The sequence below is a fragment of the Chiroxiphia lanceolata genome, chromosome 5 (assembly GCF_009829145.1).
Source record: "Chiroxiphia lanceolata isolate bChiLan1 chromosome 5, bChiLan1.pri, whole genome shotgun sequence".
In the NCBI taxonomy this organism is placed as follows: domain Eukaryota; kingdom Metazoa; phylum Chordata; class Aves; order Passeriformes; family Pipridae; genus Chiroxiphia; species Chiroxiphia lanceolata.
The window spans coordinates 33,030,953-33,058,476 of NC_045641.1; the positions used below are offsets into that span (position 1 = coordinate 33,030,953).

The window sequence follows — 27,524 nt, forward strand, 5'->3', positions numbered from 1 at the left end:
TGGATTATTTCCTTACCATAACTGAGATTTTCTGGATTTCCCCAGGTTCTTAAAACATAAACATGGGTATGGAAACAGTATTTTAATTCTCCTAAGATGATTTTTAACCAAAACTAGAAGGAAAAAAAATATTTACACAGCCTTCATATGTACAGTGTGCATCAGTGTAACAAGATGGCACAAAATTACTTTTTCTCCTTCCTTATTTAAACTTATATCTTCTCTCAGATATAGTTATATTTGTCCTTAATATCTCTGGCAGATGTTCTGGGGTGAATGAGGCAATTAAGAAGCCAAAATTCCCATTTCTTCCAGATGCTTATTTTCTCAATATTCATTCACTGGAAATATATTTACTTTCCACTCTGGTGTGTAGCAGTTAGCTACATACCTTCTGGGTTCCATTTCACAAAATTTCCACAGTTAGTCTGACACATGCCAATGCATCTTAGATGAAAGTTCAGCACCAGTAATTATTTTTTTTCTATTGGTATCATATTTATATAACAAAACAAAACTGAGCAAAGTTTTAAATAAGTATTTTACGTCAGAAATATTTTCATTTTGGTTTTCCTTGGTACAATACTTTCTGCTATCTTATTTTTAAAACTTAACTTTGGTTTTCCTTAGTCTTCCAGCTCACTGAAGGAACCTAATGATCGTTTCAGCCTTTTCTGTGATTAGTTCTAGTCACTGAGATTGAATTACAGGCTTAACCACTTCGTCCTTGTTTCCCTCTCATCTGATACGTACATAGTCTTGGGTTCAAATTCTGGATCCAGAACAATTCTGACCTTCTCAGTCACCCACTTAGACAGCTCTCCCCTCATACATGGTTCTGGAGCATAGACTCAGCTGAAGCAATTCTAATAACTTGCACCTAAAAATACAATGGCACAGTGCACCCAAGATTTGACCTGGTATTAACAGAACACTTTTTCTTATGCATATCCTTTCTGCAGCTCTGCATTCACCCAAAATAACCCACACATTCAGCTTTATACTTCAGTCATTCAAGGGCACTTGATATTGAAGCCAGAAGTACTTTGCAAAAAGAATACCAAGTCTACTGCATTTGCCTGAGAACAATTTGAGTACAAGAGTTATACAAATCTATGGGGAAAAAAGAACAAGACAGACTTGGCAGCTCCTGCCTCAGCCTCCTCATCATTACAGACAGAATTCTTGCTCAGTCTGGTAAAAGAGAGCTGCACAAAGCAGACTGCTCTTTTATGATTTTCCTGCTTCCTATCATCTGAACCCCAAAGCCAGCCTCCACACTCCAGTACATATGCCACAGCTTTCCTCCCATCTAAGCGGAGAAGTGGGTGTTTCTTGGCCACACTGAAATAGTACTTTCACACTCCCAAAGGGAAGGTCAAAATTTCAGTATTATTCCTTTGCAAATTTAAGAATTCTTTCAGAATTTCTCTGCATGCACACATGGCATACAGGGCAGGTGTCAAGAGAATGGGGCCAGACTCTGTTCAGTGGTGCCCAGAGACAGGACCAGGGACAACAAGCAGAAACTGAAACACAGAAAATTCCATCTGAATATGACAAAAACCTGCTTTACTGTGAGGGTGACAGTAACTGGAACAGGCTGCCCAGCAGGGCTGTGGAGTGTCCTTCTCTGAAGATGTTCAGAACCTGCCTGGACATGATTCTGTGCAACCTGCTACAGGTGAACCTGCTTTAGCAGGGAGGTTAGACTAGATGATGTCCAGAGGTCTCTTCCAACCCCAGCCATTCTCTGATTCTGTGTATGTTAGCTCAACAAGAAGAAATGGAACAAATGCAAAATCCAGGTTTTAGAAAAACAGAATGACATTTGTAGAATGATATGCAGATATAAATGAATCTGTCATAGACCAAATTTCACTGGCTTCTGAACTGCAACATGAGACTCCCTTTGAACACTAGAAATAAAATAAAACCTTTACAATTTTATTCAGACATTATGATTCTGATACATATGAGTTCTTAGGCAGATAGAACAACATCCATAGTCAACAATACCCAAGTCCTCCAGCTAAGAAACTTACCAAGAGTTCCAGAAGTTTTCCAACAGGTTGTAAATTATTTGCTATATCAATTCAGGGAAGTATTCACACCTACCCTGAAAGTTTGAGTCCCCACATTTTGAAAAGAATGAGCTGAAAGGTTTTCCAGAGCACTTAGGAGAGATGCCTAAAACTGGATATTGTGGAAAATTCCCCGAGTTTTCAGTTAGGTTTGAAAAGCACCTAGTATTTTCTGAAACTCCTATAAATAAATGACAAGCACTTAAAAAACCACGAAAATGGTCCATGTAAGCTAATTTAACAGTGATGACCTTGTATTCTTTCATTCAGGTCTGTCATATCTCTGTGCACATATGCATGCACAAAGACTTTGTTGCTTTGGAGCCGTTGGTTTGTGCAGCTTAGATCAACTCTCTTATCTTCTAAAATCGTGAGAACCGTTTACAAATTTACATTGAGTCTTTTAGGTTGGACTTGATGATCTTAAAGGTCTTTTCCAACCTAAATAATTCTCTGATTCTATGATTCTAAATCTCTACTGCAGTGAAAGACTGCCCCAGTGAGCCTTAAAATGGTAAATTCCCTCAGCCCCCCCCCCCCAAAAGAACAGAACTAAAATTTTGTGTTCAGAAGGAAAACAAAGAAAGTATTTTTCTACTGTTCTTCCCCAGAATAAGTTGACTGTTTCTGAACATTTTCTTGGCACCTATATGACTAAAGAACAACTGTTCTAGAATATGACATTGTACTAGCAATTACTTAACACTGCTGTAGAGTAAATTCAGTGAAGAGTGTCAAGAGAGAAGGGCACAGTCTTTAGACATCATCAGCAGAAAATTAACATAGGTGAAAGTTAGATTAATATATGCCCTGAATGTTATAGAAATAATCTCCATATGGGATGTGCTTTTTCAGGCACAAAACACACAACCTGAATATGTGAAATACCCCTGAGTCAGATTATGGAGGTGTACAGTAGATACCTGCAAACATATGGGGCAGTTATCAGTGCACATATGGAACGTATGTTGGATGTATGAGATGTATGTCGGAAAGCCCGAGAGACAGTGCAAAAAACTTTAAGACTGACACTAGGATATACATCATCCCTACATGAAACCAGACCTAGACTCTGAAGATGGAATTGGTCCTAATCATGCCATTATATTAATTTTACACATCTGGATTGAATGGTTTGGGTTGTAAGGGACCTTAAAGATCATCTAGTTCCACACAGATACTGTTAAAGATCAGACTGTAATTATAATAAGATATTGACCCATTATATCTGACCTATAAAAATGACATGATCTTAAAATGTTGAATCTGGAGAAACCACAGCGTAAAGGAAATCGATTATATTTTTGTTTGATAGTCCCAGATGCTATTAAAATTTTATGAGCAATTCTCCAAGGAAAAGGACAGGAAAAAATGAAGTTGTCATAACAGTGGAGAAAAATCTGCTTGGTCTCTCCTCCACAGAAAGCTGATTTCATGGTCTTGAACATAAACTTCGTACTAGTCATGACTGTACAATATACCATCAGCGCCAAAGCCATAAGAATACCCAGATACAGCTCTTCTACAATTCATGTCAAATTCCAAGGCTGGGACCTTCAACCATAAGGTACATCAGAGCTTTCCTGCACAGGATTCACATTTTCAGAGTAATTCAGTAGACTCTTGTTATCTGCATTAAGTATTTATATAAAGAGACAGCGAATGACATTTCCTCAAAAGGTTTATTTGTGTAAACTCATCTGATACTTACCTCTTCAAAGACAGTGTAACCAATATAGTCAATGGGTAAAAATGTTTCCAGCAAAGGGGAAAGTTCTGGGAAGCAGGCACAGGCAGCTGCAATTTCCTGCTGTGGCATAGCATCCTGCTCCATGGTGTATGATAGGAGTCTCCAAGTCACTAAACAGTCATTCTCTTCCTTCCTGATCACAGCTGCATCTAACATCCATTCCTTTCCTTTTCTACTCCAAGAAAAATTTATTTAAGACATTCTCTATGACATGATATCCATTTAGGTAAATGAAAAATTCAGAATATAACTGCAGGTCCAAAAAATAATCTTTAAATCTAGAAATGCTAAAAAAAATATATATTACTTTGTGCTACATTAATTGAGCACTTAAAAAGTCATTGAAACAAGGGAAATTCTGATCAACAGTTCCAAGAGAGGGTATTATTAAACCAAAACTAACTGAAAAAAAGATGACTATTGGATGGAGGAGGGAGTGTTTAACAATTTATTTCATCCTGTTTTAATGGTTTTAGTCAAAACAATGGCATGCAAATGTAAGCACTCTCTTTTCCTAGCTATATTAAGGAATCTAGCAGAATGCATGACTTAGTACACATAACAAATCTACAGGACTAATTTGAAATCAAGAATATAAAAATGGAAAAGTAGATCTGATTCTAGTATTAGGGAAATGTCAACATTTACTAATGATAGAAACAAGTAACAGAAGGATAAACATACTATCAGAACATCTTACAATATTTTCTTAACACAAAAGAAGAGATAACCTTAATCTTCCAAAACAGAAATTAGCTGATGATTGGTGGGACAGTTATCCAAAGGAAGATAACATTACTACAAATGAAAAGACGGAAAACATTAAGAAATTTGGCATTTCAAACTGTAAAATCAACTATGTAATTTCTACAAGAATATAATCTTCTGTGTAGTCATCTTCTTTCCACTGCAACACAAAATCTAACTGTATTTAAGAAAAGGATCCTGGGTAATCACTCATGGAAAGTTAATAAAAATTTGACATTGGGATTACAATACCAGGCCCAAAATACAGAACTGTCCTTTTCCGTTTCTTAGAAAAACATCCAGAAACCGCACTACTTGCCAAATATAAACACTTTTAAGTGATCAGTATAAAAGAAAATGTATGATATCTCATTGCAACTCTCCAGCTTCTCTCTCCATTGCTGCTTCAAGGACAGACAAGTTTCACAGCCAAGATGATGGTGGGAATGGGGGCAAAAACGAAGGCAGATATTTGCTGTGATGGTTGGATGCCAGGTACCCACTAAAGCCACTCCCTCACTCCCCTCTGCAACTGGACAGAGGAGAGACAAAAAAACAATGAAGGATTCATGAGTTAAGAGCCAGGAGACGTCACTTACTGATCACCATCACAGGCAAAACAGACTCAAAGTGGGGATAATAATTGAGTTTATTACTAACAGGGTCAGAGCAAGAGAGGGAGAAGCAAAATAATCTTTAAAACACCTTCCCCTCACCTTCCTTCCATGTTCTCCCCCTCCCCCCCCCCCCCGCAGTGCAGGGGGATGGCAATGGGGGTAACAGTCAGTTGTTTCTGCCGCTGCTCAGAGAGAGGAGTCCTTCCCCTGCTCCCGTGGGGTCCCTCCCATGGGAGACAGTCCTTGATGGACCTCTCTGGTGTGAGTCCATCCCTCGGACAGCAGTTCTTCCCAAACTGCTGTCCCGTGGGTCACTTCTCCATGGGGTGCAGTCCTTCATGAATGAGCTGTACCAACATGGGTCCCCTCTAGGTGCCACAAGTCCTACCTGGGAAAAACCTGCTACAGCGTGGGCTTCCCTCTCCACGGGCTGCAGGTCTTCGGCAGGACCCTGTTCCATCCTGAGCCTCCCACGGGGTCGCAGCCTCCTTCATGCATCCACCTGCTCCAGCATGGGCTCCTCCATGGGCTGCAGGTGGGTCTCTGCACCCCGATGGTCCTCCATGGGCTGCAGAGGGAAAGCTGCTCCACCATGGGCTGCACCACGGGCTGCAGGGGCCTCAGCTCCAGCACCTGGAGCACCTCCTGCCCCTCCTTCTGCACTGACCTTGGTGTCTACCTTGTTATTCCCATGTTCTCACTCCGCTCTTCCCTGGCTGGAATTCCTTCTGTGCAACAGTCTTCTTTTCTTAAATATGTCATCACAGAGGCGTTACTATCACTCCTAATTGGCTCGGCCTTGGCCAGTGGCACAAGTCTGTCCTGGAGCCAGCTGGCATTGGCTCCACGGGATGGGAAGATTCTAGCACCCTCTAACAGAAGCTACACATTTAGCCTCCTCCCCCACCCCACTACCAAAACCCAGCCACAGAAACCCACTATAAGTTGGCAGCACAGAGAAGAGATAGGAGTAACTCTGCTATTGTGACGATTTCTGCACCCATGTTCCAGTGAACCATCAGAACTACTGGCATCTTGGCAATCGGAGAAAATTTTTTCCTCTTTTAGCAGAAGGCCAAGGAATATTATCTGCTGAATTCTAACAGATATGGTATTAACATTTTAGATTGCAGTGGCAGATACTGATATGAAAGTGTTTGACTGTTCAATTTTATCTTCAAGCAAATAGCAATACTGGGATTGGGTTCAGATCCTGATACAACTGAAACTTTCAAATAATGCCCAAGCTAGATAAGAACACCTAATATCTTTCTTCCCCATGTCTGCTAAAATAACTATTATCTTCCTTTGTTTCTATATTTAAACATTAATTACATTTAGAATTAAGTTAGTGAAAGTTGCACACAAAGCATTCTCATTTAAAAGAATCTATCTCTGGGCAAAACTTCCACAAGAGATAAGATTGTCCATTTTTTGAGACAGTAAATATGACAAAAGAGTTTCATGAAACAGGACTGACAGATTAACAATAGATGGGTGGATGTCTCCATCTAATATTTTTACAGACCCTGTTGACAACTTCCAGCTTCACCTGGTAGCTCCTAAGGCATCCACACACATCTCTGCATGCTTTCAAATTCCCTCATTTAAATCTTCGGTATTTTTCTTCTAATTCCAGTAAAGAACCTGGTAATATGCAGAACAACTCCTATATCCTTCGACAGGTCCACACAACCAGAAGGTGCATGTTAAACATACACAATTTACCCACAAGATCAGATCTCTCACCAAATGCTGTAGTAGAAGTACTTCAAAAAAGTGTGAACTGAGGGAAAAACAGTTAGGGCCCATATCATGGAAGTGGAGATCTGCATTTGGTGCCCTTTTCAGCTCAAAGGAGTTCAAACCAATTATCTTATGTTCCCAAAGAATGACATTACCTTCAATCAGGCTCATTCAGGAAGAAAGAACAAAAGGGAGCATGTGGCTATCTAGTGGTTACTTAGCTGGACATATCTGATTTCTGTTCTGTGCACTGAAGTTACTTACTGTTTTTAAAATTGAATACAAACACCCTCTATTTCTGCATTATGAATGTTTTCTTCTACACAGTGTCAAATCCTCAACAGAAAGAAAAAATGTACATTCATACTAAACCCCTATAACTTCATGATGAAGGAACTTCTACAGAAAAACAAAGATTTGAATACTTCAGAGGTCTCCCACGTAACAGTTAGGGCTATTCTTATCCAGACACTGAGTCTCAAAATGCTGTGAATATAGATCTCAATTATAGGCAATTCCCTAATATTCCTGAATAAAGTAAACTAGACAGCAATATTTCACTGCAGTACGTTGTAGGTATTTACCCAAGCTTCAGAGCATTTTTGCCAGGAACTTGCTCAGTCTTCATGCAATAACAAAACACCAGAATAAGGGGCTTATACAGGCCTTCTGAATGACTGCAACCTGCAGTGTGACTCCTAGGAGGACAACCAACTGCATATATTCTGCAATGTTCCAGTTAATATAACGCTCAAGAACTTTTAGTATGATCTTTCATACAAAATGCAATGAGACCAAAGTCAGTCAGAAGTCTGTGGTGGACCTTTTCTTACAGAGTATCCTAAAACCTCAGCAGGACTAATAATTCAAAGTCATTATTAATAACTAAACACAAAGATATTTTTAAACAGAGAAAAATCAGTGGTGCTGAGTAAAGATTAATAGAAATAAAAGCGCTTATAAAGAAATCTTCCCTTGCTGGGATGGATTCCCCCTTCCTAGTCTGCCCTCAGAGCAGAACCCCTCAACGCAGTCACATCTGACTCCTTAAGCCCCTTTCTTTCACCTCAAAAGGCTATTCTTTGTCTCTATAACAGTCATCTCAGCTCTGGAGGCTTTCTCCCAAACCATTCAAGACAGTTTCATGGGGTCTAAAGCAGGCAGTCTCCACAAGAAGAACAATATCTTCTGCACTACTGCTTCAGATTTAAACATACAGCAAACAGCAAATGAGGAGGAGAAATAAGCAGAATTAACCATCAGTGTTCAGAAGCATGTCCACTTAGAAAAGTGGAAGTCTTTAGTAAACTTCAAGGTACATTTACTCACACCCATAATATACAGTAATTTTGATAATAAAGTCCAGGGACCGCAAGCCAGTAGTGGGCTTTATACACTGACATCTGAACATGTAACTATATGTAGAGCAAATAGTTACAAATAAGTGACTAGATGAATATCAGTCAGTCAATAACTGTAAGGAGAAAGTTTCGCTAGGACAAAATCTATTACAATGGTCAGACGAACAATGGTATCTTTAAGGCATGATTCACAACACTAAGAGTTTGGAAAGCATTGCACAAGATTCACCAGCATGTCTCAAGTCCCTTGCACCGTCCTAGTGATACAAAAGAACCACAAATACGAGGTTAGTGCAAATATTACATAAATGACCTATTAAACCATGAAAACAGCTGTTCTTATCACCAGTGAATTTCACCCCTTGTGCATAAAACAGACATGAGGGCATTGAGGGACCACATACACATAGCTTTTAGGAAAGTGCTATATTCTCTCTCTACAGTACAAATCAGTAAAAAAAAAAAAAAGCCCAGGGGTCAGGCAGAGCCTGTCACATGCTGATTCAGTGCAATGTTAGCATTACTGCACTTGCTAAGAGAGCTCTGCTGAATGCTAGAAGCCAAAAGAACAAACTTGCACCACCCCATCTGTTTGTGAGGCCCTCCAGTTGACCTCCAGAACGAGGTGTACTACTGCCCACACTGAACTATGATATCACATTTTTATTAAATTTGTTCACTACTATGAGATTTCTTCCCCTAAAAAGTTACATTCTCAAAGATACACACAGAGGGACATATGTTAGACTGTATGGAGACCTGTTCAAGGCTTGCCACCTTTCAGTTCATTTTTCTGAAAACATGACAAATCTGGCATAAGGCTTAAAAGCTCTTCCAGAGCAATCTAAAGTTCTGAGATATTCAAAGAGAATAAGATACCCAGGTGTTGAGGAATACACTCAGTGCAGGTAGCTCGGTGTGCAGCTGCAGTGCCAGCCGCAGGCTGAGCTCTGGGCGGGAGCTTGAGGCAAGAGGCTGTGAACTGCCGGCCCTTGGCGTAACAGAGGACACGGTGCCCAGCCAGGGGACCAGACACTCAGAGACAAAGAAGGAGCTGAAGATCCCAGACTATCACGCGTCAGACTGTGAGAGTATAAAAATTCAGGGGTTCCTTTTTCTGGGGTCCATCATGGGAGGCTTCCAGCTCAAGCTGTTACTTTGTTATTTAGGTATTGCACCAAGATTAACTTATTTTAAGGATCGAGATGTCTGCGACTCTGCTATGGGTTTGAGGAGGTAATGAAACCTTGTCTATCTATGTGAGTATAGTGTGCGCAGGGAGTGAAGCAAGGCAGCAGTCGGATCACTGGAGCCGCCCACTGCTAAGTTCAGCTGGGTTTCAGAACAGCTACTCCTCTGCAAGGAGAAACCAAGATTCATTATTTCCTTGTAAATAAAAAGACATTCCCTCAGACTTCTAATTTAGTGCAAATTCGCAGACAAGTAGGAGCAGCAAACGATGGTTTAGCTTATTTTAACCATATGATAGGCATCAGATGAATAAGTTCAGCTTCTGAGTGACTTTTTTTAAATGATAATAAATTATCATGACTTTTTTATCTATTAAGTCCAAAAATACTCAATTACTTTATTTATCTACCTGGAGTGTTTTCTGGTTTCCTAACAAGTTCTTCTGGCATGTAAGCATGCATGATTAGTTATATTTTTAAATAAAAACTTTTAAAACTTTTGTTTCCCCAAGGATTTAAAATTAATATAAAATGTATTGCTTTGTATTTTGAGAAATATTAAACTATGCTTAGATTCAAAAGAACTCTTAATTTAGTTAGAATATTTTATTGTATTATCCATACAAAAAAGCTCAGTAATGAAAAAAGCTCAAAGAAACATAAATTTTGAAAAAGTTTTTAGTTTTAGGGTAGAAATTGTGTCACAGCAGTCTCTTGTCTACAAAGGAGTGCTTGTAATGGGCTATCAGTATATTTCTTTCTCAAAAGGATCAGTCCAACACTTGAAGCCTTAAACAAGGGCTGTGATACAGTGGTCACCAAATCAGTTCATGCTCCCTATGACAGAAATAGCAAACAAGGAAGTGATGCTGAACTGATGCCTGCCCGCCATATGTGCCAGCACACATTGTGTGTTTGCACAGGTTTGTTTTCCAAGGGCTAGCAATGAGTAGGAGGATCAGGATCAGTCTTTATCAGTTTTTAGACTCATAATCTTGACAACATCCTTTTGGAGATTGATATACCTCTCTTCTCATACGTAGCTACTGCAGGACAAATGGATCTGGTACTGCGAGCTGACTCACGTGTGCATGTGCTTGAGTGAGACACCCATCACCTCGTATCAGGGTCCTCAGCAAAATGAGAAAGAAAAAGTAGCCTTACTGAGTTTTTTTTACAGAAGACAGGATAAATGGAATGTAAGGATGTGCACACCCAGGAATTATGCAGGAGAACACATAAGTCTCTATGCAGAAAAAAGCGAGCTTTGTGTTGTTTAAACACTGAGTGTTTACCTTTTTTAGCTCTTAGACTTTCTGTTCAGAATGATGAAATTTCAGCAATCAGCCTAGATAATGGAAGCAGGAGTGTCTTCAAATCTGACTTCTCAAGAAAAAGAAGGATGGATTTGGCACTCACAACACACTGAAAAGATGTAATCTGAAATCCTAGTTTATAGCCCTGATGGGTTGCTCAACTGGACCTCAGAGCCTGGTTCCCCATGCCATGCCTCGGCCTCTGGTTTTCTTTCTGCTGACTTGGGAGTTCTCATTTGTGCCATACCCCTGAAATAAGTGCAACAAGCCTAGAGATAGCCTGTCAGAGTCATCTGTTTATATTCTTCCTGAAGTCTGCCTGGAGAGCAGAATGCTCATTAAACCATTTTTCACGCACTGATTATATTTTTCTTCTTTTTCTTTTCTTTTACAATTGCCTTCTGAAAAAGAGATGGGTTTGAGAGTTAGGGCAACTAGTGCATAATATGAGCAAGTCTATTGGAAAGTAAAGATTTTTTAAAAATGCAGATTATTGATTTTTGAAATTGTAGGGGCTTCTTCAAAGTCATTGGGGTTTGTCTTGTCAACATGTTAGTAAAGATTTCTAAAAATGAAGATTAATGATGCTAGGGATAATTAGTGCTGAAGAAACTCACACATTTCTCAGTATTTGGAGGATATTGGTGAACACAGTCAAGTTCTCCTTGAATGTACCTTAGCTCTGTTTCTGCCATGAGAGTAGGGGGGAAGATTTTCTATGACATGACAGGAAGTTAAACTCCCAGTATCTTTGGAAATCAATGGTATTTGAGCTACATAGCTCTGATTTGTGCTTTTTAAAAAATACCCCATATACAGTGAGTGCAGTTGATTTACTAAATCCACAAGCCAAAATATTTGGCTCAAAAAATCTGAATATTTTTTCTTTCCAAAAGAAACCAAACATGTTCAATAGCTGTTTTTCCAAATTAAACACTCAGTCATGCTTCTTACTATTATTTTTCCCTTCAAGATTTATTCATTTATTTTGTTATAGGCATGAAAAATTACAAATTAAAGAAAAAGAAGCTTTTTGTTAACTTGCAGGAACATTAAGAAGTCCCTACAGCTAATAATCTGATTTTGCAGGGAGGCTCAAGCACGTATTTATTTTTTTATCCAAAAAGATTAAGTTAAATATTTCTTAAGTTATTTCTGTTCTAAGGCTGAGGCTTAAATGCTAAATACTGTCCAAATAATTAATAGTGTAGTTCTGCTGGGGTTTCCCTTACACAGAAAAGCTAAAATTGGTGGTGAATCATTTTATTCTCAATTATGAAGCACTAATTCCTCAAATAGTCCTTGGGATCATAATTTGTTTCTGTGAAATACTTGGTGATAGGTTTTACTCATCAGATTTTCAAAAAGAGTCACAAGCATACTTTGGAAAAGTTTGAATTCAATTGAAGCAAACATAGCTTGACCAGTCCTTGCCAAAATGGTCTGTATACGGGCTTTTTGATTTTTAAAGAAAGATAATCAAAGACAAAGAATTCTAAATCTAGGCTAGGATATCTTGGCTCTTTTCCAATAGGCAACTAAACCGGGAAACCACAGCACAAATCCACATTCCAGTTTAGAGGGGGAACAAAGGCTGAGCAAAGGGTGTCAGCACAGTTGTTATCTGGCATGATGTCCATCTTCGGTGGCCTGCAGGACCACATCAGAATCTGTTTTGTCTGCAGCCAAATTACGACTTGCACAAGACTTTGCAGACAGTGTCTCTGCAACCTGAAGTCCTTAATCATTGAGGTATTTTGAAGAAAGATGTCCTCACACAACAGAAAATACCTGCTATATAAAAATACCTGCCCATGAAATCCTATAATCAGAGTGAACATTATAAAATGTACACAAACACACAGAATTAACTGCGTTTGGAATCCTTTTCCTGGATTTAACTCCTTAGGTCTTGGTGCTGTTCATGTTTCATTCTTACTTTATCCAAGTTGTTAAGAGTTTATTCTGATCTTGTATAAGCGGATAAACAGACAGTATATGATGATGAGAAATGGAGTTCAAACTCATATTATACGGCAGATTACATTTCAAGTTATATCAGCCTGTAAGAAGACATTTGTATGTGAATCCAGAAAGCTCACTCCTTGCATAGCATTTACAGAAACACACACACACACAAAGAGACCTTTTTACAAGCTTCTATTAACCATCACAGCTTATGCTGGTGTGTATACAGATTAAGGGTTGGAATGACCAAGAGGAAAGAAATCTCACACTGTCACAAGCTACCAAAGTTCCTGGTCCAGTGTTGGAGTGAAGTATAGAAGTCAAACAACACTGCAAAGCAGTGGTCTTTTTTTGGTGATGAAACCATCACATTCAGCACACATTATCCATGAAGTTAGCCTTGACAGATAACTGCAAACAGTCACATCATAAATGTTACTAAAACTTGTTTCTTTCTAGGGTCCATTCCAGGAATTCATTTGCAGCATACCTATCTGCTAACTATTTTTATGAGATAAGCAGTATTCATTATTTGATTTTTTATTTTACCACCCCTTTTTTAGCATATTTTCAACTGTACTATCATTACAAAATGACCTAAAGTCAGAGAATGCTGAAAATGGCACTGAAGTACTTAAATTCTCAATAAATTAATAAAAGTCTATCTACTGAAAACTCTCATTCTTTCTACTGATTAGTGAATCAATATCAGAAGACACAAATACATGTAAGTGAAAAAGGTCACATAGACTAGACACTTTTGAATTTGTTGATAGATACAAGAGTATAATAGAACACAGATACAAGAGTATAATAGAACAGAAAAGAATTTCTTACCTTTATGATGATTTGCCCCAGATGCTAATTTCCCCCACAGTGTTACAACAAATATTATTATTAGCAGTTTTCCTTTTGTTGCTTTCTGTAAGTATCTCTTATTCATCCTGAAAACAAACATACACAAAAATAAATATCATCTTAAGACTTTTTTAAAAGACAATTTTGGCTTAATTCAGGGAGAATTGACTAAGTTTTTATAAGTGTCTGGCTGACAACCCTCAAGTCTTAAATTCCGTTTAGCTCTAAATGAGGTACACCAAATAGAGTAGCAGTATAATCTCCCTCACTGGTCTGCAAGCATTCCTTCACCCTGATCAGTACCGGGTGAATTCAACATCATCATCATTTCTCTCAAGGCACAAGCATTGTTCATAACCACAGCAGACTCCAAGGCTGGTGGTAAGGATGAATCCATGCAGCTATGAGCAGGTTTTGATAAACAGAACAGTTTCACTACTGTGTCTGGGGCCGATCATGATCAATGTGGTTCTTTCTGACCATACAGTGGTCTTTTTAACTTTTGGGATTGCGGCTCTTTTTGAATTGTGTGCACAAGTAACAAGGCACTAACAGATTTGAACAGAACCTCTAGCACATGTACCAATCCTCCCACAGAGAAACCCTGTTAGGAAGACATGAATGGTTTGAAAACATGAACTCAAGATTCACCAGTCTCTCTTCTGTCTACCTTTGGGTAATGAAAAGATTTGATTTACTGCACCAAGAGAAATTTCACACACCTCCCCTCATCTCGCTCAATGATGTTTTCACTGTGACAGCAAGCAACCATGGTGGTTCAAGCACAAGATAACACATGACTTTACTATCTTTTCAGTAACTTCCTCCAAAGTCAAAATGCCCTCCTACCTGCCAAAAAGACAAGTTCAGGGATGTAGGCTCCAGTTGTGCAGAGAGTGGCAAGAGGTATAATAATGAATCCCTCTCACTTCATTCTCTGTAGAAGAACCCTAGGGAGCTGGCTAAGAAACAGCTCTGCACGATGATCATGTTTCTGCTGATAGTTCAATAGGACAATGATGTCTATTTCAAACCACTTATACTAGAAAAGCTGAAAATTTGATCACTTGAACAAAATTGTTGCTGTGGAACTAGGTTGCCTTTCTGAGCAGAAAAAATGCATTGCTTCAGTATGGTTGCACATTTGTTTCCTATTACATTCATAAGAAACTAAAGAAATTCAAGCACATCTGTTTTGCTCTGTTCATGTACAATGCCATCTTGGGCAATCATAACTCCATGAAATGCAGACTGCTCTAATACAGAATTAACCAGTAGTGTGTTCAAAGTCCCAAATCATTTTCCATTCCTTTAAAACAACTCCTTTCCTCTGAACAAATTTCTTTCTAATAGAACACCATGTGCTGATAAGGCAACACACATGCCAAAACTCCAGTCATGATTTCCAGACTTGAAACCAGACCACTTCACCCAAATCTGCCAATCTTGCTGTCCAGGAGATTGATAAGATCTGGTTAAGCACCTCTAAGTTTCCACATCAGGCTCTGTGTAAGAAAACACAATTACTCAAATTAAGAACCCACTGAATAGTGCACCAAACCCTTTTAAACCTGAATTCAAAGCAACAAAGAACTCAGCATTCTTTGACAGAAGTAACACATCTACAGTGTGTTTTCCAGAGGTTCAGATAGCAAAAGGAGAGAGGAGTAAGCAAGTACTGCAGCTAGGATGGTGCACGTGCCTCTGAAAGCCTGACTGATTAATAATCACAGGGGAAGTCATAGTGTGCTGTGAACCACACCAAGCTTTGCCTTCTTGCACTGATTCCAGTGACTTTGGAGTGTAAACTGCATATTCATCATTAGCTCCAGGTTTATGAAACACTCAAAGCTAAAGGGAAATACATTATTTGCCACTGTAAATAAGAACCAAAAAAATGAAATTGGAATGCATATTCAGCATATGCTCTTTCACAGCTATCTCTGTGAAAAGAATATGAATTAACTCTTTCACTCTGGATTCTCATACTGCACCTGTTATGCTGCTGGTTCCAAGTCATCTCTCATTAAAATCAAATCTTTCTTCCTCACCTACATGGCACTGCTCAAAATCCAGTGGGATTTGCACCATTAAAGCAAGGTTGACTCTAACGCAGTTTCTTCCTCTATTCTGCTGATGCCAGATTCACTCACTGTGCTGCGTGACTGGCAGCAAATGCACATCAGAAAATACAAATGTAGAAGGAAAAACAGGAGCAGCAAGGGAAACAGAGAAAACCAGCCTATCTGCCTGTGAACAGCAGCTCCTCAGGAAGGATGGTAGAGAGAAGATACAAACCTCTGCACGCAGCCCAGCACACCCAAGAGGAGTAAGCCAGGTCTGGGTGAGAAAAGAATGTTTTCTGCAAAGTAAGGGAAGGGTTTCAGCTTAAATATTGAAAATCTGGACTCAGTGCCATTGCCAGGTTTTCCAATCATGAGAAAAACAATACCCCATTTTTGTACCACAAGCCTATTACATTATTCTGCGCTAGTTATCTGTGGTATTCACCTTTAGAAGGACAAAAATCTAAACTTTTTCTAATAGTAGTCCCATAACAGGCATAATTAACAGAAAAGTCAGTGCAAGTAGCAGTTCTAGCTTGAGACTAATGGTTCAGAGGCCACCAGCAGAAGCACCAAAAAAAATCTGAGCAGATAAAGCATTCATAACATACAGCAGCTCAAATAGAAAAAGCTGGAAGATTATGTTAAGCTTCAAACTAATTATGCTGCATAATCCTAGACCTAGACCTGTAGTTGTGTGCATTGTCTGCTCACAATGGTCAATCCAAGGACAGACGAGAGGCTGCATAAGCACAAACAAGGTATGAAGCACCCTGTTCTCAGCAGTCCTGATACACACAGGGGCCACACTGTAGCAATACAGGCCTAGAAATAAAAAATGAAGGGTTTGTACTACAAGAAGCTGAGTGGTTGGAATGCAGGCACCTCATCAGCAAAGCAGGCCAATACCTAGTAATGAAGGAGAGGCCATAAGATATGCTCAGTATCTGAGTGCATGCATTATCACCTGGGCTCAGAAACTCTGATACTGGTTATTTTTGGTGCATTTGCAAAACAGCCCATGATATAGCACTGAGTAGACACTGAAACTAGATATCATTTGACCTCAGCTCTGAAACATAACTACTGGCCTCTTGCAACCCTGATCCATGTCAAGCAAGCACAAGGAAATAAAATTGAGTCCATTACAGTACTGTTATTACGCTAACATAACTGCCTGTGTTAGAATAAATGAGCTCTAAAATGAGGTCTACTTTTGCTAGAGGTGATGCAGAGCTCCACAGACAAACTATAGCTATTAACCTGAATGGTTTTCACTTTGAGACATTTTTGTCTTCTATTTACCTTTCTTTCTGCAGAACCTCTCCCCCACTATGATCCATACAGCATTCAATAATGCCACATAAGCCAAAGCTGATCCAAATGGAGAATAGCCATGCTGTAGAAAAGCCTACATTTAAAAATCCATTTTACACAAAAATACAAGCTTTATGCATAACAAAAATTTCTTTCAGTTTCAAACCCCAGCATATTGGAAATAAACTCAAGGAATTCTCAGCACTTTCACGCAGAAGAGGACATGAAAGGTTGCCGTGTTAGAGTTCAATTCTCAATGTGCTTTGAAGTAAGGAAAAAAGAAAGATAGCTCCTTTTTTGGTTCAGGGACTCATTCAAAATATAACAAAAAGATGTCACCCACATAATTCAAAGAGGCAGTGGCTGAGTGTGAGATGGCTCTGCTGTGCCCAGCTCTTCACTAACACCATAACACACAGAATAAATTCACAGGATTTGTTGCTTTTCCTCCCTAAGATTCCTTTTCCCTGAAGCACGCTCCATGAGACCATCACCAATCTGGTATCATGTACTCAAGAATAGACTGTTTTGGTGATTACGGACAAAAAACTGCAGGAGTTTTTTCTCAGGGTGAAACCACATGTGATCCTGCAGAGAAGGTCCACAAGTTGCCATGTCAACAGAAAGCCTTCGCCTCGGCCTCTGTGGCTCAAGAGCAGCAAACTGTGAATATACTCCTAAGGTTGCACGGGTTCTCCTCATGACTGCTCCACCTCATTGTCAGCTCCCTCTCAACAGCAGATGTGTATTTTCAATGTAGCATCCATAAGTTTTTGAGTTTCTACTTCCTTCCTTCTTTGCTTCTGGGCTTGAGATCAGTCACCTTTCCAACAGTACAGAATTAGAGGAGAATCACATGGGAACTAACTTATATAGTATGGCCAGTGCTAAATTGCCTTGCTTTCTGATTTTAGGTGAAGTGCAAACACATGTAGTCTTTATTGTCAAGGAGAAAAAAAACTGTAAGGAAATAATAGCTTTCATTCTTCCTTTAAAAGCTTATATACAAATAAAATTCTCATCTGTTCCTAGGAGTAACTGCATTTTTCCCTGCTGCTCCTTATCTTTCTTTTCTTTACAAACATCAGCTTCTGTGAAGCTGTTCAAAATTCATTCATTCCTGTTTTACATATTTGGAAACTTTCACTGTCAGTAAGATCCATTTTCCTCTTGCAAACACATACACGCTGTGAATGCAAGTGTTCATAAAGAGGCGCAGAAGCCTATTTCTCTACTGGATCATGACAAAATGCTTGAGACAAAAACTTGATAGAAAATTAGTCCCACATCCTCTTACTTTTCTTTTTATGACAAATATTTTATTTGCTACTTCAGAGAAAGCCTAAATGAGTAGTAGAAATCACTTGAGACCCCAAGTCTCTTGTACAGAAATAATGCAGCCAGTTAAATTATGTTCTGTACTGTGTTGAATCTTACATTAGTTATTAGTTGTGTTAGTTTCTACATTCCACACAATGCAGGTATTTGCAGTTTCATTTAGCCTTTCCTGTGTAGGCTAGTGCAGATTTAAAAATGCCCCTCTGGTGAATAAGGTCACTTTGCAAAAGTAACACCGATGTGACCCCTGTGCATTTGCATATATATAAATTCCCTCTGTGACATTCCTGTCATGTTTGCTCAGTGAACAAGTAATTTGCCACTCTCGTTACTTCAGGTACAAGGTAGCTTGTGAAAATCAATCTCCCTTCTGCTTCATACATCACAGCCTATAACAGACACAAAAAAAGTTCACTTAGATTCCGAAATGAAGCTGAGGGACAAACACGGACCTGTTCTCACAAGCTACTTTCTTTTATCAAGGTTGGCAAGGAAAGAAAGACAATAGGCATTTAGCCTAGCAAAGCATGCCAGCCTCAAGTAGGAGACACATAGGAAATCTCTGCATGCAAAGCAAAAGGGGTCAGTTTTGTTGGTTCTTTTTTCCAAAAATTGTTGTTTACTAGTGTGGATCTTTCAACAGTCAGAATAAGTACCAACAGAGAGCTTAGCCCCACTACTGAGAAATATTCAGAAACAGTTAAAGCACTGTAGGTAGACAGTACAGTAATGTTGCCACTGTTCCTTTCAGCTGAAGTTTAACAGCGGAAGCAGATTGAAGAATTTTAGGCTTTAATGCCATAAAGAGGGCTTTTGAAAGGCTACTGTGCTAAGACTTAAGACACTGAGGCAAATGAAATCTTCTTGCCAAAAGTATTTAAGCATATGATTGATATGCATGCCCACGCTTGTCTTCTATTTAAATCAGTGTAACTTAAGCACATACTTAAATTTTAGCACATACTTTGCCAGAAATATATGTATGCAACATGAGTTTGTGAAAACTGACTATTTAGTGAGCTTTTATAAGAAGAGACAGTTTCAAGAAAAGAAAATGTCTCAAGTATCTGGAAAATAAAAAGTTATGGAATATATGAAAACATGCAATAAAATAAAAACCATTCTTATTTACATTCTTCAATTAGTTTCCCAGTAGAGGGAAACTGTAGACAGATGCACATACAGGTAATTACATTTGCCAACAGTCTCACAGCACTTGGATGTGAAATTTACATATATATTATTGTTTCCAGAATCTGATAAGCATGAATGCTCAAATTATCAGAGGTATAAAATACTTTAGCCACCTAGCTGCATTCCATCTCCCAGCTAGAAACACTGAGAGATGATGGAGAAAACTTATTTCTTCCAAAAGAGTATGTATGGTTGTGATGATATCACCTTGAAAACTTACATGAAATCGATAAATGGTCTTCCCTCTAAACTGCTATCAATGTTAATCTCCCCTGTTTCCAGATTAACCCAGTTCTTTGTAGACACAGTTGATTGTAATTTTCACCTTCATTAATTTTCCAATGCAATACCTAACTGAAAGCAATAAAGAAAACAAAGAAAGAGTAAACAAGAAATGCACAGCCCTCCTAGCCAGTTTCAACTCAAACAATACAGAAGTATTTAACTGTGTATATATTAAATTTCTTTCTTGGTCTTTTCATTAAGACCAGCAAAAGAGTGTTCACCTGAAGAATATTGATGCTGACACATTATTCATTACAGAGAAAGAAAATGTCATGAATTTTTTGGGGGGTTAGATTCTATACTTCTATGTATTTATGAAAATATAAAACTAACAGTAATAATCTAGCATTAGATGAACATGTGCCATTCATTGTGGTTTTAAGTGCTAACATAAAACATTACAGAATATTTAAACATCTAATATCTTTAATCTGCCCATTGATGTCCTACACCCTTGTGAAATAAATTCTGACTGTTAAGTGTTCAGAATTAGAGGGTACTTAGGTTTCAAGTTTCATCATTCCCTCTGATATTATTATGCCACTTCAAGCTATTTCTCTCCCAGTTTCTTTGCTTAAGGGAGCTTTAAGTTGCAGGGGGTACTAGCTGTTCACTTAATCATCACGGCAGTAGTATTTGCTTATATCTTATATGTGATCCTCCTGCAGATGATTATTTTCTTTATTCATATCTCACTAACCAATCAAAAGCTTAACTTGAAAAAAAGGATAACTGTGCAGTGGGCTTTGAACAAAAAGTCTCACTGAGACCTGAATCACTAGGTGTGCTGTGATTTCATAAAGGCCACTGCAGTTGCAGAAATAAGCCTCCAAACCCATCAAGGCACAGAAAGCATCAAATATTAGTGGAAAATGGCAACTGAAGTGCCCATATTTAATAGCAAGGATGAAAATCATCTGGACAAGTGTAAGCCTAATATTCTGACCTCTTCAGTTTGCAAGAGCTTTGGAGATTTTGAAGAAAAAAGATAGATTATAGACAGGGAAGTAAATAGAACATAAGATAAACTGTAGCAGTGTTACCAAGGGTAGCTTGTGCCAGACTAACTTGACAGCTTTTTTGATAACTGATTTTCCAGACAAAGAAATGAAGCAGATATAATTTGTCTGGATTTAGATAAAGCATTTTCTACTCAGCAGAGGTATGCCCACACAGGCACATGAAGAAAATACGAATCTTCATAGAAAAGTACAATGGCTTTTCTCTATATACACAGGGTTTTATCAAATATTAGCGGGTTTTTGGCCCTGTTATGTTATCTAATCTTTTGCATAGACTATAATAACTAATGCTATCTTGAGAATCATCCAATATGCCACACAATTTTGACTTTCAGTCTCTGCTCCCTTGTCAGTGTTCTGAAACAGTAAGAAATTATTAATACCAGTTCAAACTGAAAAAAAAAATATAGTATTCCTATGATGGCTTGCTAGGAATGAATTCAAGTCACGTCAGGATTTGCCTTGTGATAGCTGAAGTATCTATGTGGCACCCAGTCTTCCTTGAAAAATCAAATGAATTTCTCATCCCCTTTCCAAATATCCTCTTTTGAAGGGTAGCAGCAGCTATGTAAGAGTCATATAGACCTACAATCCTGATTTTCATCCAAGTGAGTCTACTTCAAGAAATAATGCACTCTCCTTGGCATGTATTATGCCAGTCTTGCAATGGCATTTTAATATGGCGAGGAGCTCATTAAATAGCCAGTCATAACCAGCACTTCTTAAAAGTCTATAGCCAGCTTCCTGCTGCATGATATGTAGCTTGAGATTTGTAGGTAGAGTACAACAGGAGAATAAATGACAAAACAAATCAATAAATAGTGTGTTGATCCTCTAGTGCCCTGAATCAGAAACTCTTACAAGGTGCATTTATGCTGGCATTTCAGTTTGAAGCTGATCTTTACTTTTCAAACAAATTTTCATGTTGTTCCATTTATTATGATCTGGATCACATCATGTAACAATTCTGGAATGATTCACAGCAAATTAATCCCTTTTAGATGAAAATAAAGCAGAAGATGAGCCTAAGAGTGCACCTAATGCACTCCAACAGTTTAGGGGTGTTCAGTTCTAGGGACAGGGGCTAGTCAAAAAAACCCTTCTTCTCCACTAAATTAATATAATGTGGACATCATGCCCTCAGCAACAGCAGTTTGGGTCTACAAAATCACTTCTGTAGGGATAAACTGTTTGCTAATGTAGATGCAGCCCTATAATCTCATGAGGAAGGAGATAATTATTATAATTATTTTATACTTGGATAAGATGCCTTTTTGGTTGTGATTAATCTGAAAAGCCTTTTCAGATCCTCAGCAAACCTCAACAGCATGTTAAAAGGGACCTGTCACTCAGGAGGCCCTTAAACAAGTTTGGATCTGCATTTAGGGCCATTATTCCTACTGTGACACCACAGCAAAGGGAAAAGACAGCTTGTGAACCAAAGTCAGGGAACAGTTACCTGCAGTACATCCCCCTAATTTAGCGCACAGAGTACAGAATAAATTACTTTAAATTACCCAGTGAATTGTTCCTTTTTGTGAAACAGTAAAAACCTTGTCTTTCAATGTAGAAAATTTTTTTTCTGTCTTTTTTTTTTTCACAGTGAGTATTGCCTAATCTACAAGCAGCTCTACTGTTGAAGGAAAGTACAACTCATTGTAAAACTGTCAAACTGGATGCTTTACTGACTCCATACCTGCCATTCTCAGCCATTGGATTATTGACAGTTTTTCCCTGGTCTGGTACCCAAGCTACCAATAACAACACCTCTAAGATGAGTAGGTTGATCCTTTCAGGTGAATAACGGAAAATTATGGGCCAAAAGGGAAAGCCTAAGAAATTGTTGACTGGCAGTGGGACAGACACTGGCCAGCAAAGACCTGCCCTGCTCACCCCACTACATTTCCTGGCCCAGAGGGAAGGTAGTGCCTTCATGCCATCCTGGTAGACAGGACTTGAGCTAAGGATTGAGCCTAAGTACACTTCAGTTGACTTCATCAAAAAAAAAATAAAAGTCATATTCATAATTAGATCAAAATTCTTTTACTCCAACCTAGCAATGTAAAATGTCCTGAAATCAGAAGTTATTAAACTAAATCTGAATCAAGATGATTTTGTTCCCTAATACGTACTTGGCCCAGAAAATCCTCAGATGTTACCATATTTACAACAAGTTTAACTATTCCTAAAAAAATCTGCATTTGCATTCTCATGCATGCTTAGTGGAACAAAAAAAATTATTTACTTTCATTTGTATATTATTATTAAAGAGGTCTATGTTCGTTATATTTTCACAACAACTGCATTAACAGCACCAGTATTAGACACAAAGATATTCAGAATTTCATGCATCTCATTTCTAAATAAGGGGTTACAGCCAGTGTTTGTAGTATTTATGATTAAAGAGAGGCCTTTCTTCTTACCCCTATTCTTCATTTTATAATGATTAACTGGAACTGTCTTGGAACTTGACCAAGTAATGCCTATTTTGCTGCCAGTAACAATCTGAATTTGGTAACATACAAGAGCAGTACAGTCCACTGTGATTATTTTAGTGCTGTCTTAGAAAGGCTTTTTATGTGTCTCTTACAATAAGAGCATTACTTTCTAAACGTGCAAGACCTGAAAGGGGTATTTAGGTAACAAACAGAATTAGCTAGTACAACATAGGAAACGCCATAAATGAAAGACAACAGAAAATTACCCTAACTTCTAAAGATAAATGGTGAGGTAGAAGGGTTTAGAATGCTGTTTCAAAATCATGACTTAATTTTAATAAAGGAGCATTACACTTTACAAGAAGAGAGATGTAATACAATACATACATTACTTACTAAGAAAAAAAATCATAATATTTCCATAACATTTCAGTCATAAATATAGATATTGCACTGCCATCACCATCAAAGGAAATGATTATGTGTTTGCCAGACTTGCAGGAAATTATATGCATGATACCAAGATCAGCAGTTCATTATATGCTGCTTTAATTTTGGAAAATCACCACAGCTTTCGAAATTTGAAAAGAAAAAACACAGTCTAAGCTGACATGTACTTCCTTCTGCATCAGTTAGTTTTATTTCATTTTAATGAAGCTGCCTTGCGCTTCCCACAATCCATGCCAGTGAAAGGTGAAAACTCTTCTTACAACACCGATGCAAGAAAGGATGTTTTCTGGTTTTATATTGCTACTTGCATAATTTGCAGTTGCTATTGCTAACAATGGGCCTCCAATTCAGTGCTCGGTTGCACAGTGAAGTAAGCACAGCTCCCCCAGTGTTTCTCTAAGTCTTTAATAATTGGCGTTTCTCTGAAAGCTCCCTAAGTCCAATAATTAGATAAGAACTTCAATCTTAATTATCCTTCACAGTTTCACAAAAAACTCATAAAATGAGACCAGTGTTCTTCTACAATCATATGTTTTCATTGTACTTCACCTAAGGTAACATAGAGCTGATGAACCTGAATTACATGCTATGACCTCAAAGTTTAGCAGTCACCTCAAATTATTGGTCATCATATCAACTGCAAGATGCGCAAAGTATTTACACGAGCATACAGTGGAATGTAGTGGGAAAGAAACTCACCCAAAATGTATTGTTTCCATAAATATAAACCACTATATATTTGCAGTGCAGTGCAAACCAGATTAAGCTCATCAAATACCAATTCCTTGTTCAGCTATACTGAAAATCTTTTACATGAGGTAAAAGATAAATGGGATATTTCTCATGATGGCTGTAATTCAGAAATACTCATCTACAGGCAGTATAAGAAAACAAAAAGTTAGTCTCTGAGCCTCAGTATAATTTTTTTTTCTATTTTGGTATGTTCTTCTAAGTATTATCTTTGTCAAATACCATTTAAAACTGAAAATGCTATGTTTTATTATTGTTGTCTTCTAGCTTGAGTGATGACAATAGGTATACATACATTAATGATCAGAAAAGTAGGCAATACAGAAGAGAATTTTAGTTCAAACTAACTTAAAAAATACACTAACTCTACATTTCAACTTGGAAAATGCATTAGAAGAGGGATGGAATTTGTTTACTTATAGCAAAAGGAATGTTCTATAGCTCACTTGCTGAGAAAATACTGTTTCATTGATTAAAAATTATACAGAAATTTGCATTGAGATCACATAGGTAGCTGTGAGAAGGAAAAAAATAAATCAAATTAAATAAACAAAAATCAGTCACCCAGAATATGGAAAATCCACATTAAGGTCCCTGAAGGTAGATGAAGGAATGTATACTTTCATCTCCAGAAAAATATCCCCTTGAGTACACAGTAGTGTATGGTACTCTCAGATTCTTTAGCTAATATCACCCCTAGAAACCTTTATTATTCATTGTAACATCAAAAATATGTATTTCACTTCCTGGTGACTGTCTCACCCACCAGACTGCAGTCACTCCTCCTCTGAATCTTTATGGTTTATATAAAACATAAAAAAGCATTAAGGGATAATCTTTGGAACAAGCCATTCACATTTTCACTGCACTATCAAATTCCTCAAGACAAAAAGAGAGATCTAAACTCGTGGGCCCTATGTCTTCCAGGAGTTTTGTACAGAAGCAGCTGTTTCTTCTAATTTTTGAAGACTAAGACTTTGTTTTGTTATTTTATACCGTCAGTAAAAGAAATACAATGTTTTCTTTTGGTTAAATATTTTGTTAAATGCAAGCACAAAATTCATGAAAACCAAAAATATTCTTTCAGCAACAGCAAAACAGAAAAATACTTTCATTTAGGATTTATCAAACGAAACTGTGATGAAAATCAAATGATATCTTGAGATCTTGAGTTACCACAGAACCCTATATTTTCTTCCCTTTCCCCTGTATATATCCACATCTATATCTACATCTACATCCTCCTGGGAGTATGCAGTGGTCACTGCCTCCACCAGTACATTATCCTTTAGATTCTAGCAACTGGAGATAGAATATTCCTACAAGCCATAATGACTGTTCAGTCCCGGCAGACAATTTTTGACCAAGGTACCCCTAACAGTGGACTCCAACCATGTCCCTGTAAATTTAATCTCTGTAAAACACCATATTCAGTTTCCCCTATTTTAGCAGAACTCTAGAGCACCTGTAGAATTATGAATTGGTTGGCTACAGCTAAAGCAAATTTTGCAGATACAATTTAAAAATCAGTGCACAGCATATTTCATGTACTAAAAAAAAAGGTATTATAGCTACCCAGGTTAAAAAAAAAAAAAGTGTGAAAAATATCCCTTAACTACATGTTCAATAAGGCATGTCAAAAAATCAAAGAATCAGAATCATTAGAAATTATTCAAATTGACATTACCAGAAGTACTATTTTTCTATTAATAGAAGAATCAGTAGAAAGCAACTGCCAGCCTCACAGTTCATCAGCTACATTTCATCAAAAAAGACACCATACCAAAATGCCATTATAATCCAAGATTCAAGAAAATAATTAATCCCTCTATTTATGAGCCTATGATGTAGCTGGTGTGCTGTGCAATCCTGATTTAAAATCTACTAAATGTCTCTTCAAACTCTGATTCTTGAAAAATATTCAGCGTGATTACAAAAAATGTTTAAGTTTATAATAGCTGTTGTATTAAAAAGTGAGAGAAGCTATATTTCCTAGCCCTCTATCATTTTTTTCAGCAGTATTAGAAGAAAGATCTATGCTTTCCAGAAGTAATCAAAGCAAGGAGAGGTTAGACTTAATAAGAAGAAATCTGAGCCATGCATATCTACCTACCCTCTTAAAGTACCCGCCACTTCAGTACAAGGTGGAATGACTTAGAATTTATGAACATCATAACCAGAAAAAAGTAAAACATTGATCCTGCCAGGATGTACAGGGTATGGAGCAAATGAGACTTTTTTTTACAGACTTAAAGAATCCTCATTAAAGAGTTATTTTGTTCATATCAGTCAACACCTTGTAATGTAAACCTCTGATGAATGTGCCATGCAGAATTCTGGTATCTCTCCTGTTGAAATTTCAGCTACATACCTAGCTTTTGTTTGGCAGGAAAAGTCTAATTGCGAGACAAAATACTGGATTTTCACAATTTGAAGAAGAGAACAATCAATTAATCCTATGATGCTTTATTTCTGCAGGGTAATAACTAAGTACTGTCAATATGGGTTAAATATTCAACTTTTATGGGTTAATATTTCAACTTTTATGCAAATACCTTGACTTCATTTTATTCTTAAATTGAACAAAGATAGGGTATTTACAACAAATCTTTGAATGGACCATAATGGTTGATGCATATGTTTATAATTTTTCTGAAATTATAAATATATATTTTATAGAGAGCACTTTGGTTTTAGGAAATGGAATCAATGCTTTTGATTGTGCCATCAAGTGTCAGAGTACTATTAGTATAAATTAGTGACTACAAGCCTGTTGCCTTGTTATGAAATTTGCAACACTTCATGAGATGAGAGAAAAATTATTGCCCAGAAGGCTACATAGAACCTACATGGCAGACACACACACACTGAAGATTCAAAATAAGCACCCCAAAATTACTTGGAAGTTTATTCCACTGGAAGTAGCTCTTTTAATAAAAGTTATTACAGATATAGTTGAGCTTCATGTCTGTGACTTCCTATTCACAGTACATCAACAACATGGAAGCAGTTCATTTTAAAATATCT

The 27,524-nt window shown here is 37.7% G+C and overlaps 1 protein-coding gene across 6 annotated transcripts in view; it reads right to left on the reverse strand.

Annotated features, from left to right (window-relative positions):
• The window catches only part of TAFA2 (TAFA chemokine like family member 2), a 174,104-nt gene that overhangs the window by 36,734 nt on the left and 109,846 nt on the right, over positions 1–27,524 (reverse strand). For all 6 annotated transcript variants that reach the window (XR_004357421.1, XR_004357420.1, XR_004357419.1 and 3 more), the window contains exon 3: positions 13,617–13,723. Coding sequence is in view for 1 of the 6 variants with exons in the window: in XM_032689590.1 (XP_032545481.1) it covers positions 13,617–13,723 (107 nt within the window). In the remaining 5 variants the exon portion in view is untranslated. The remainder of the gene's footprint in view (positions 1–13,616; positions 13,724–27,524) is intronic.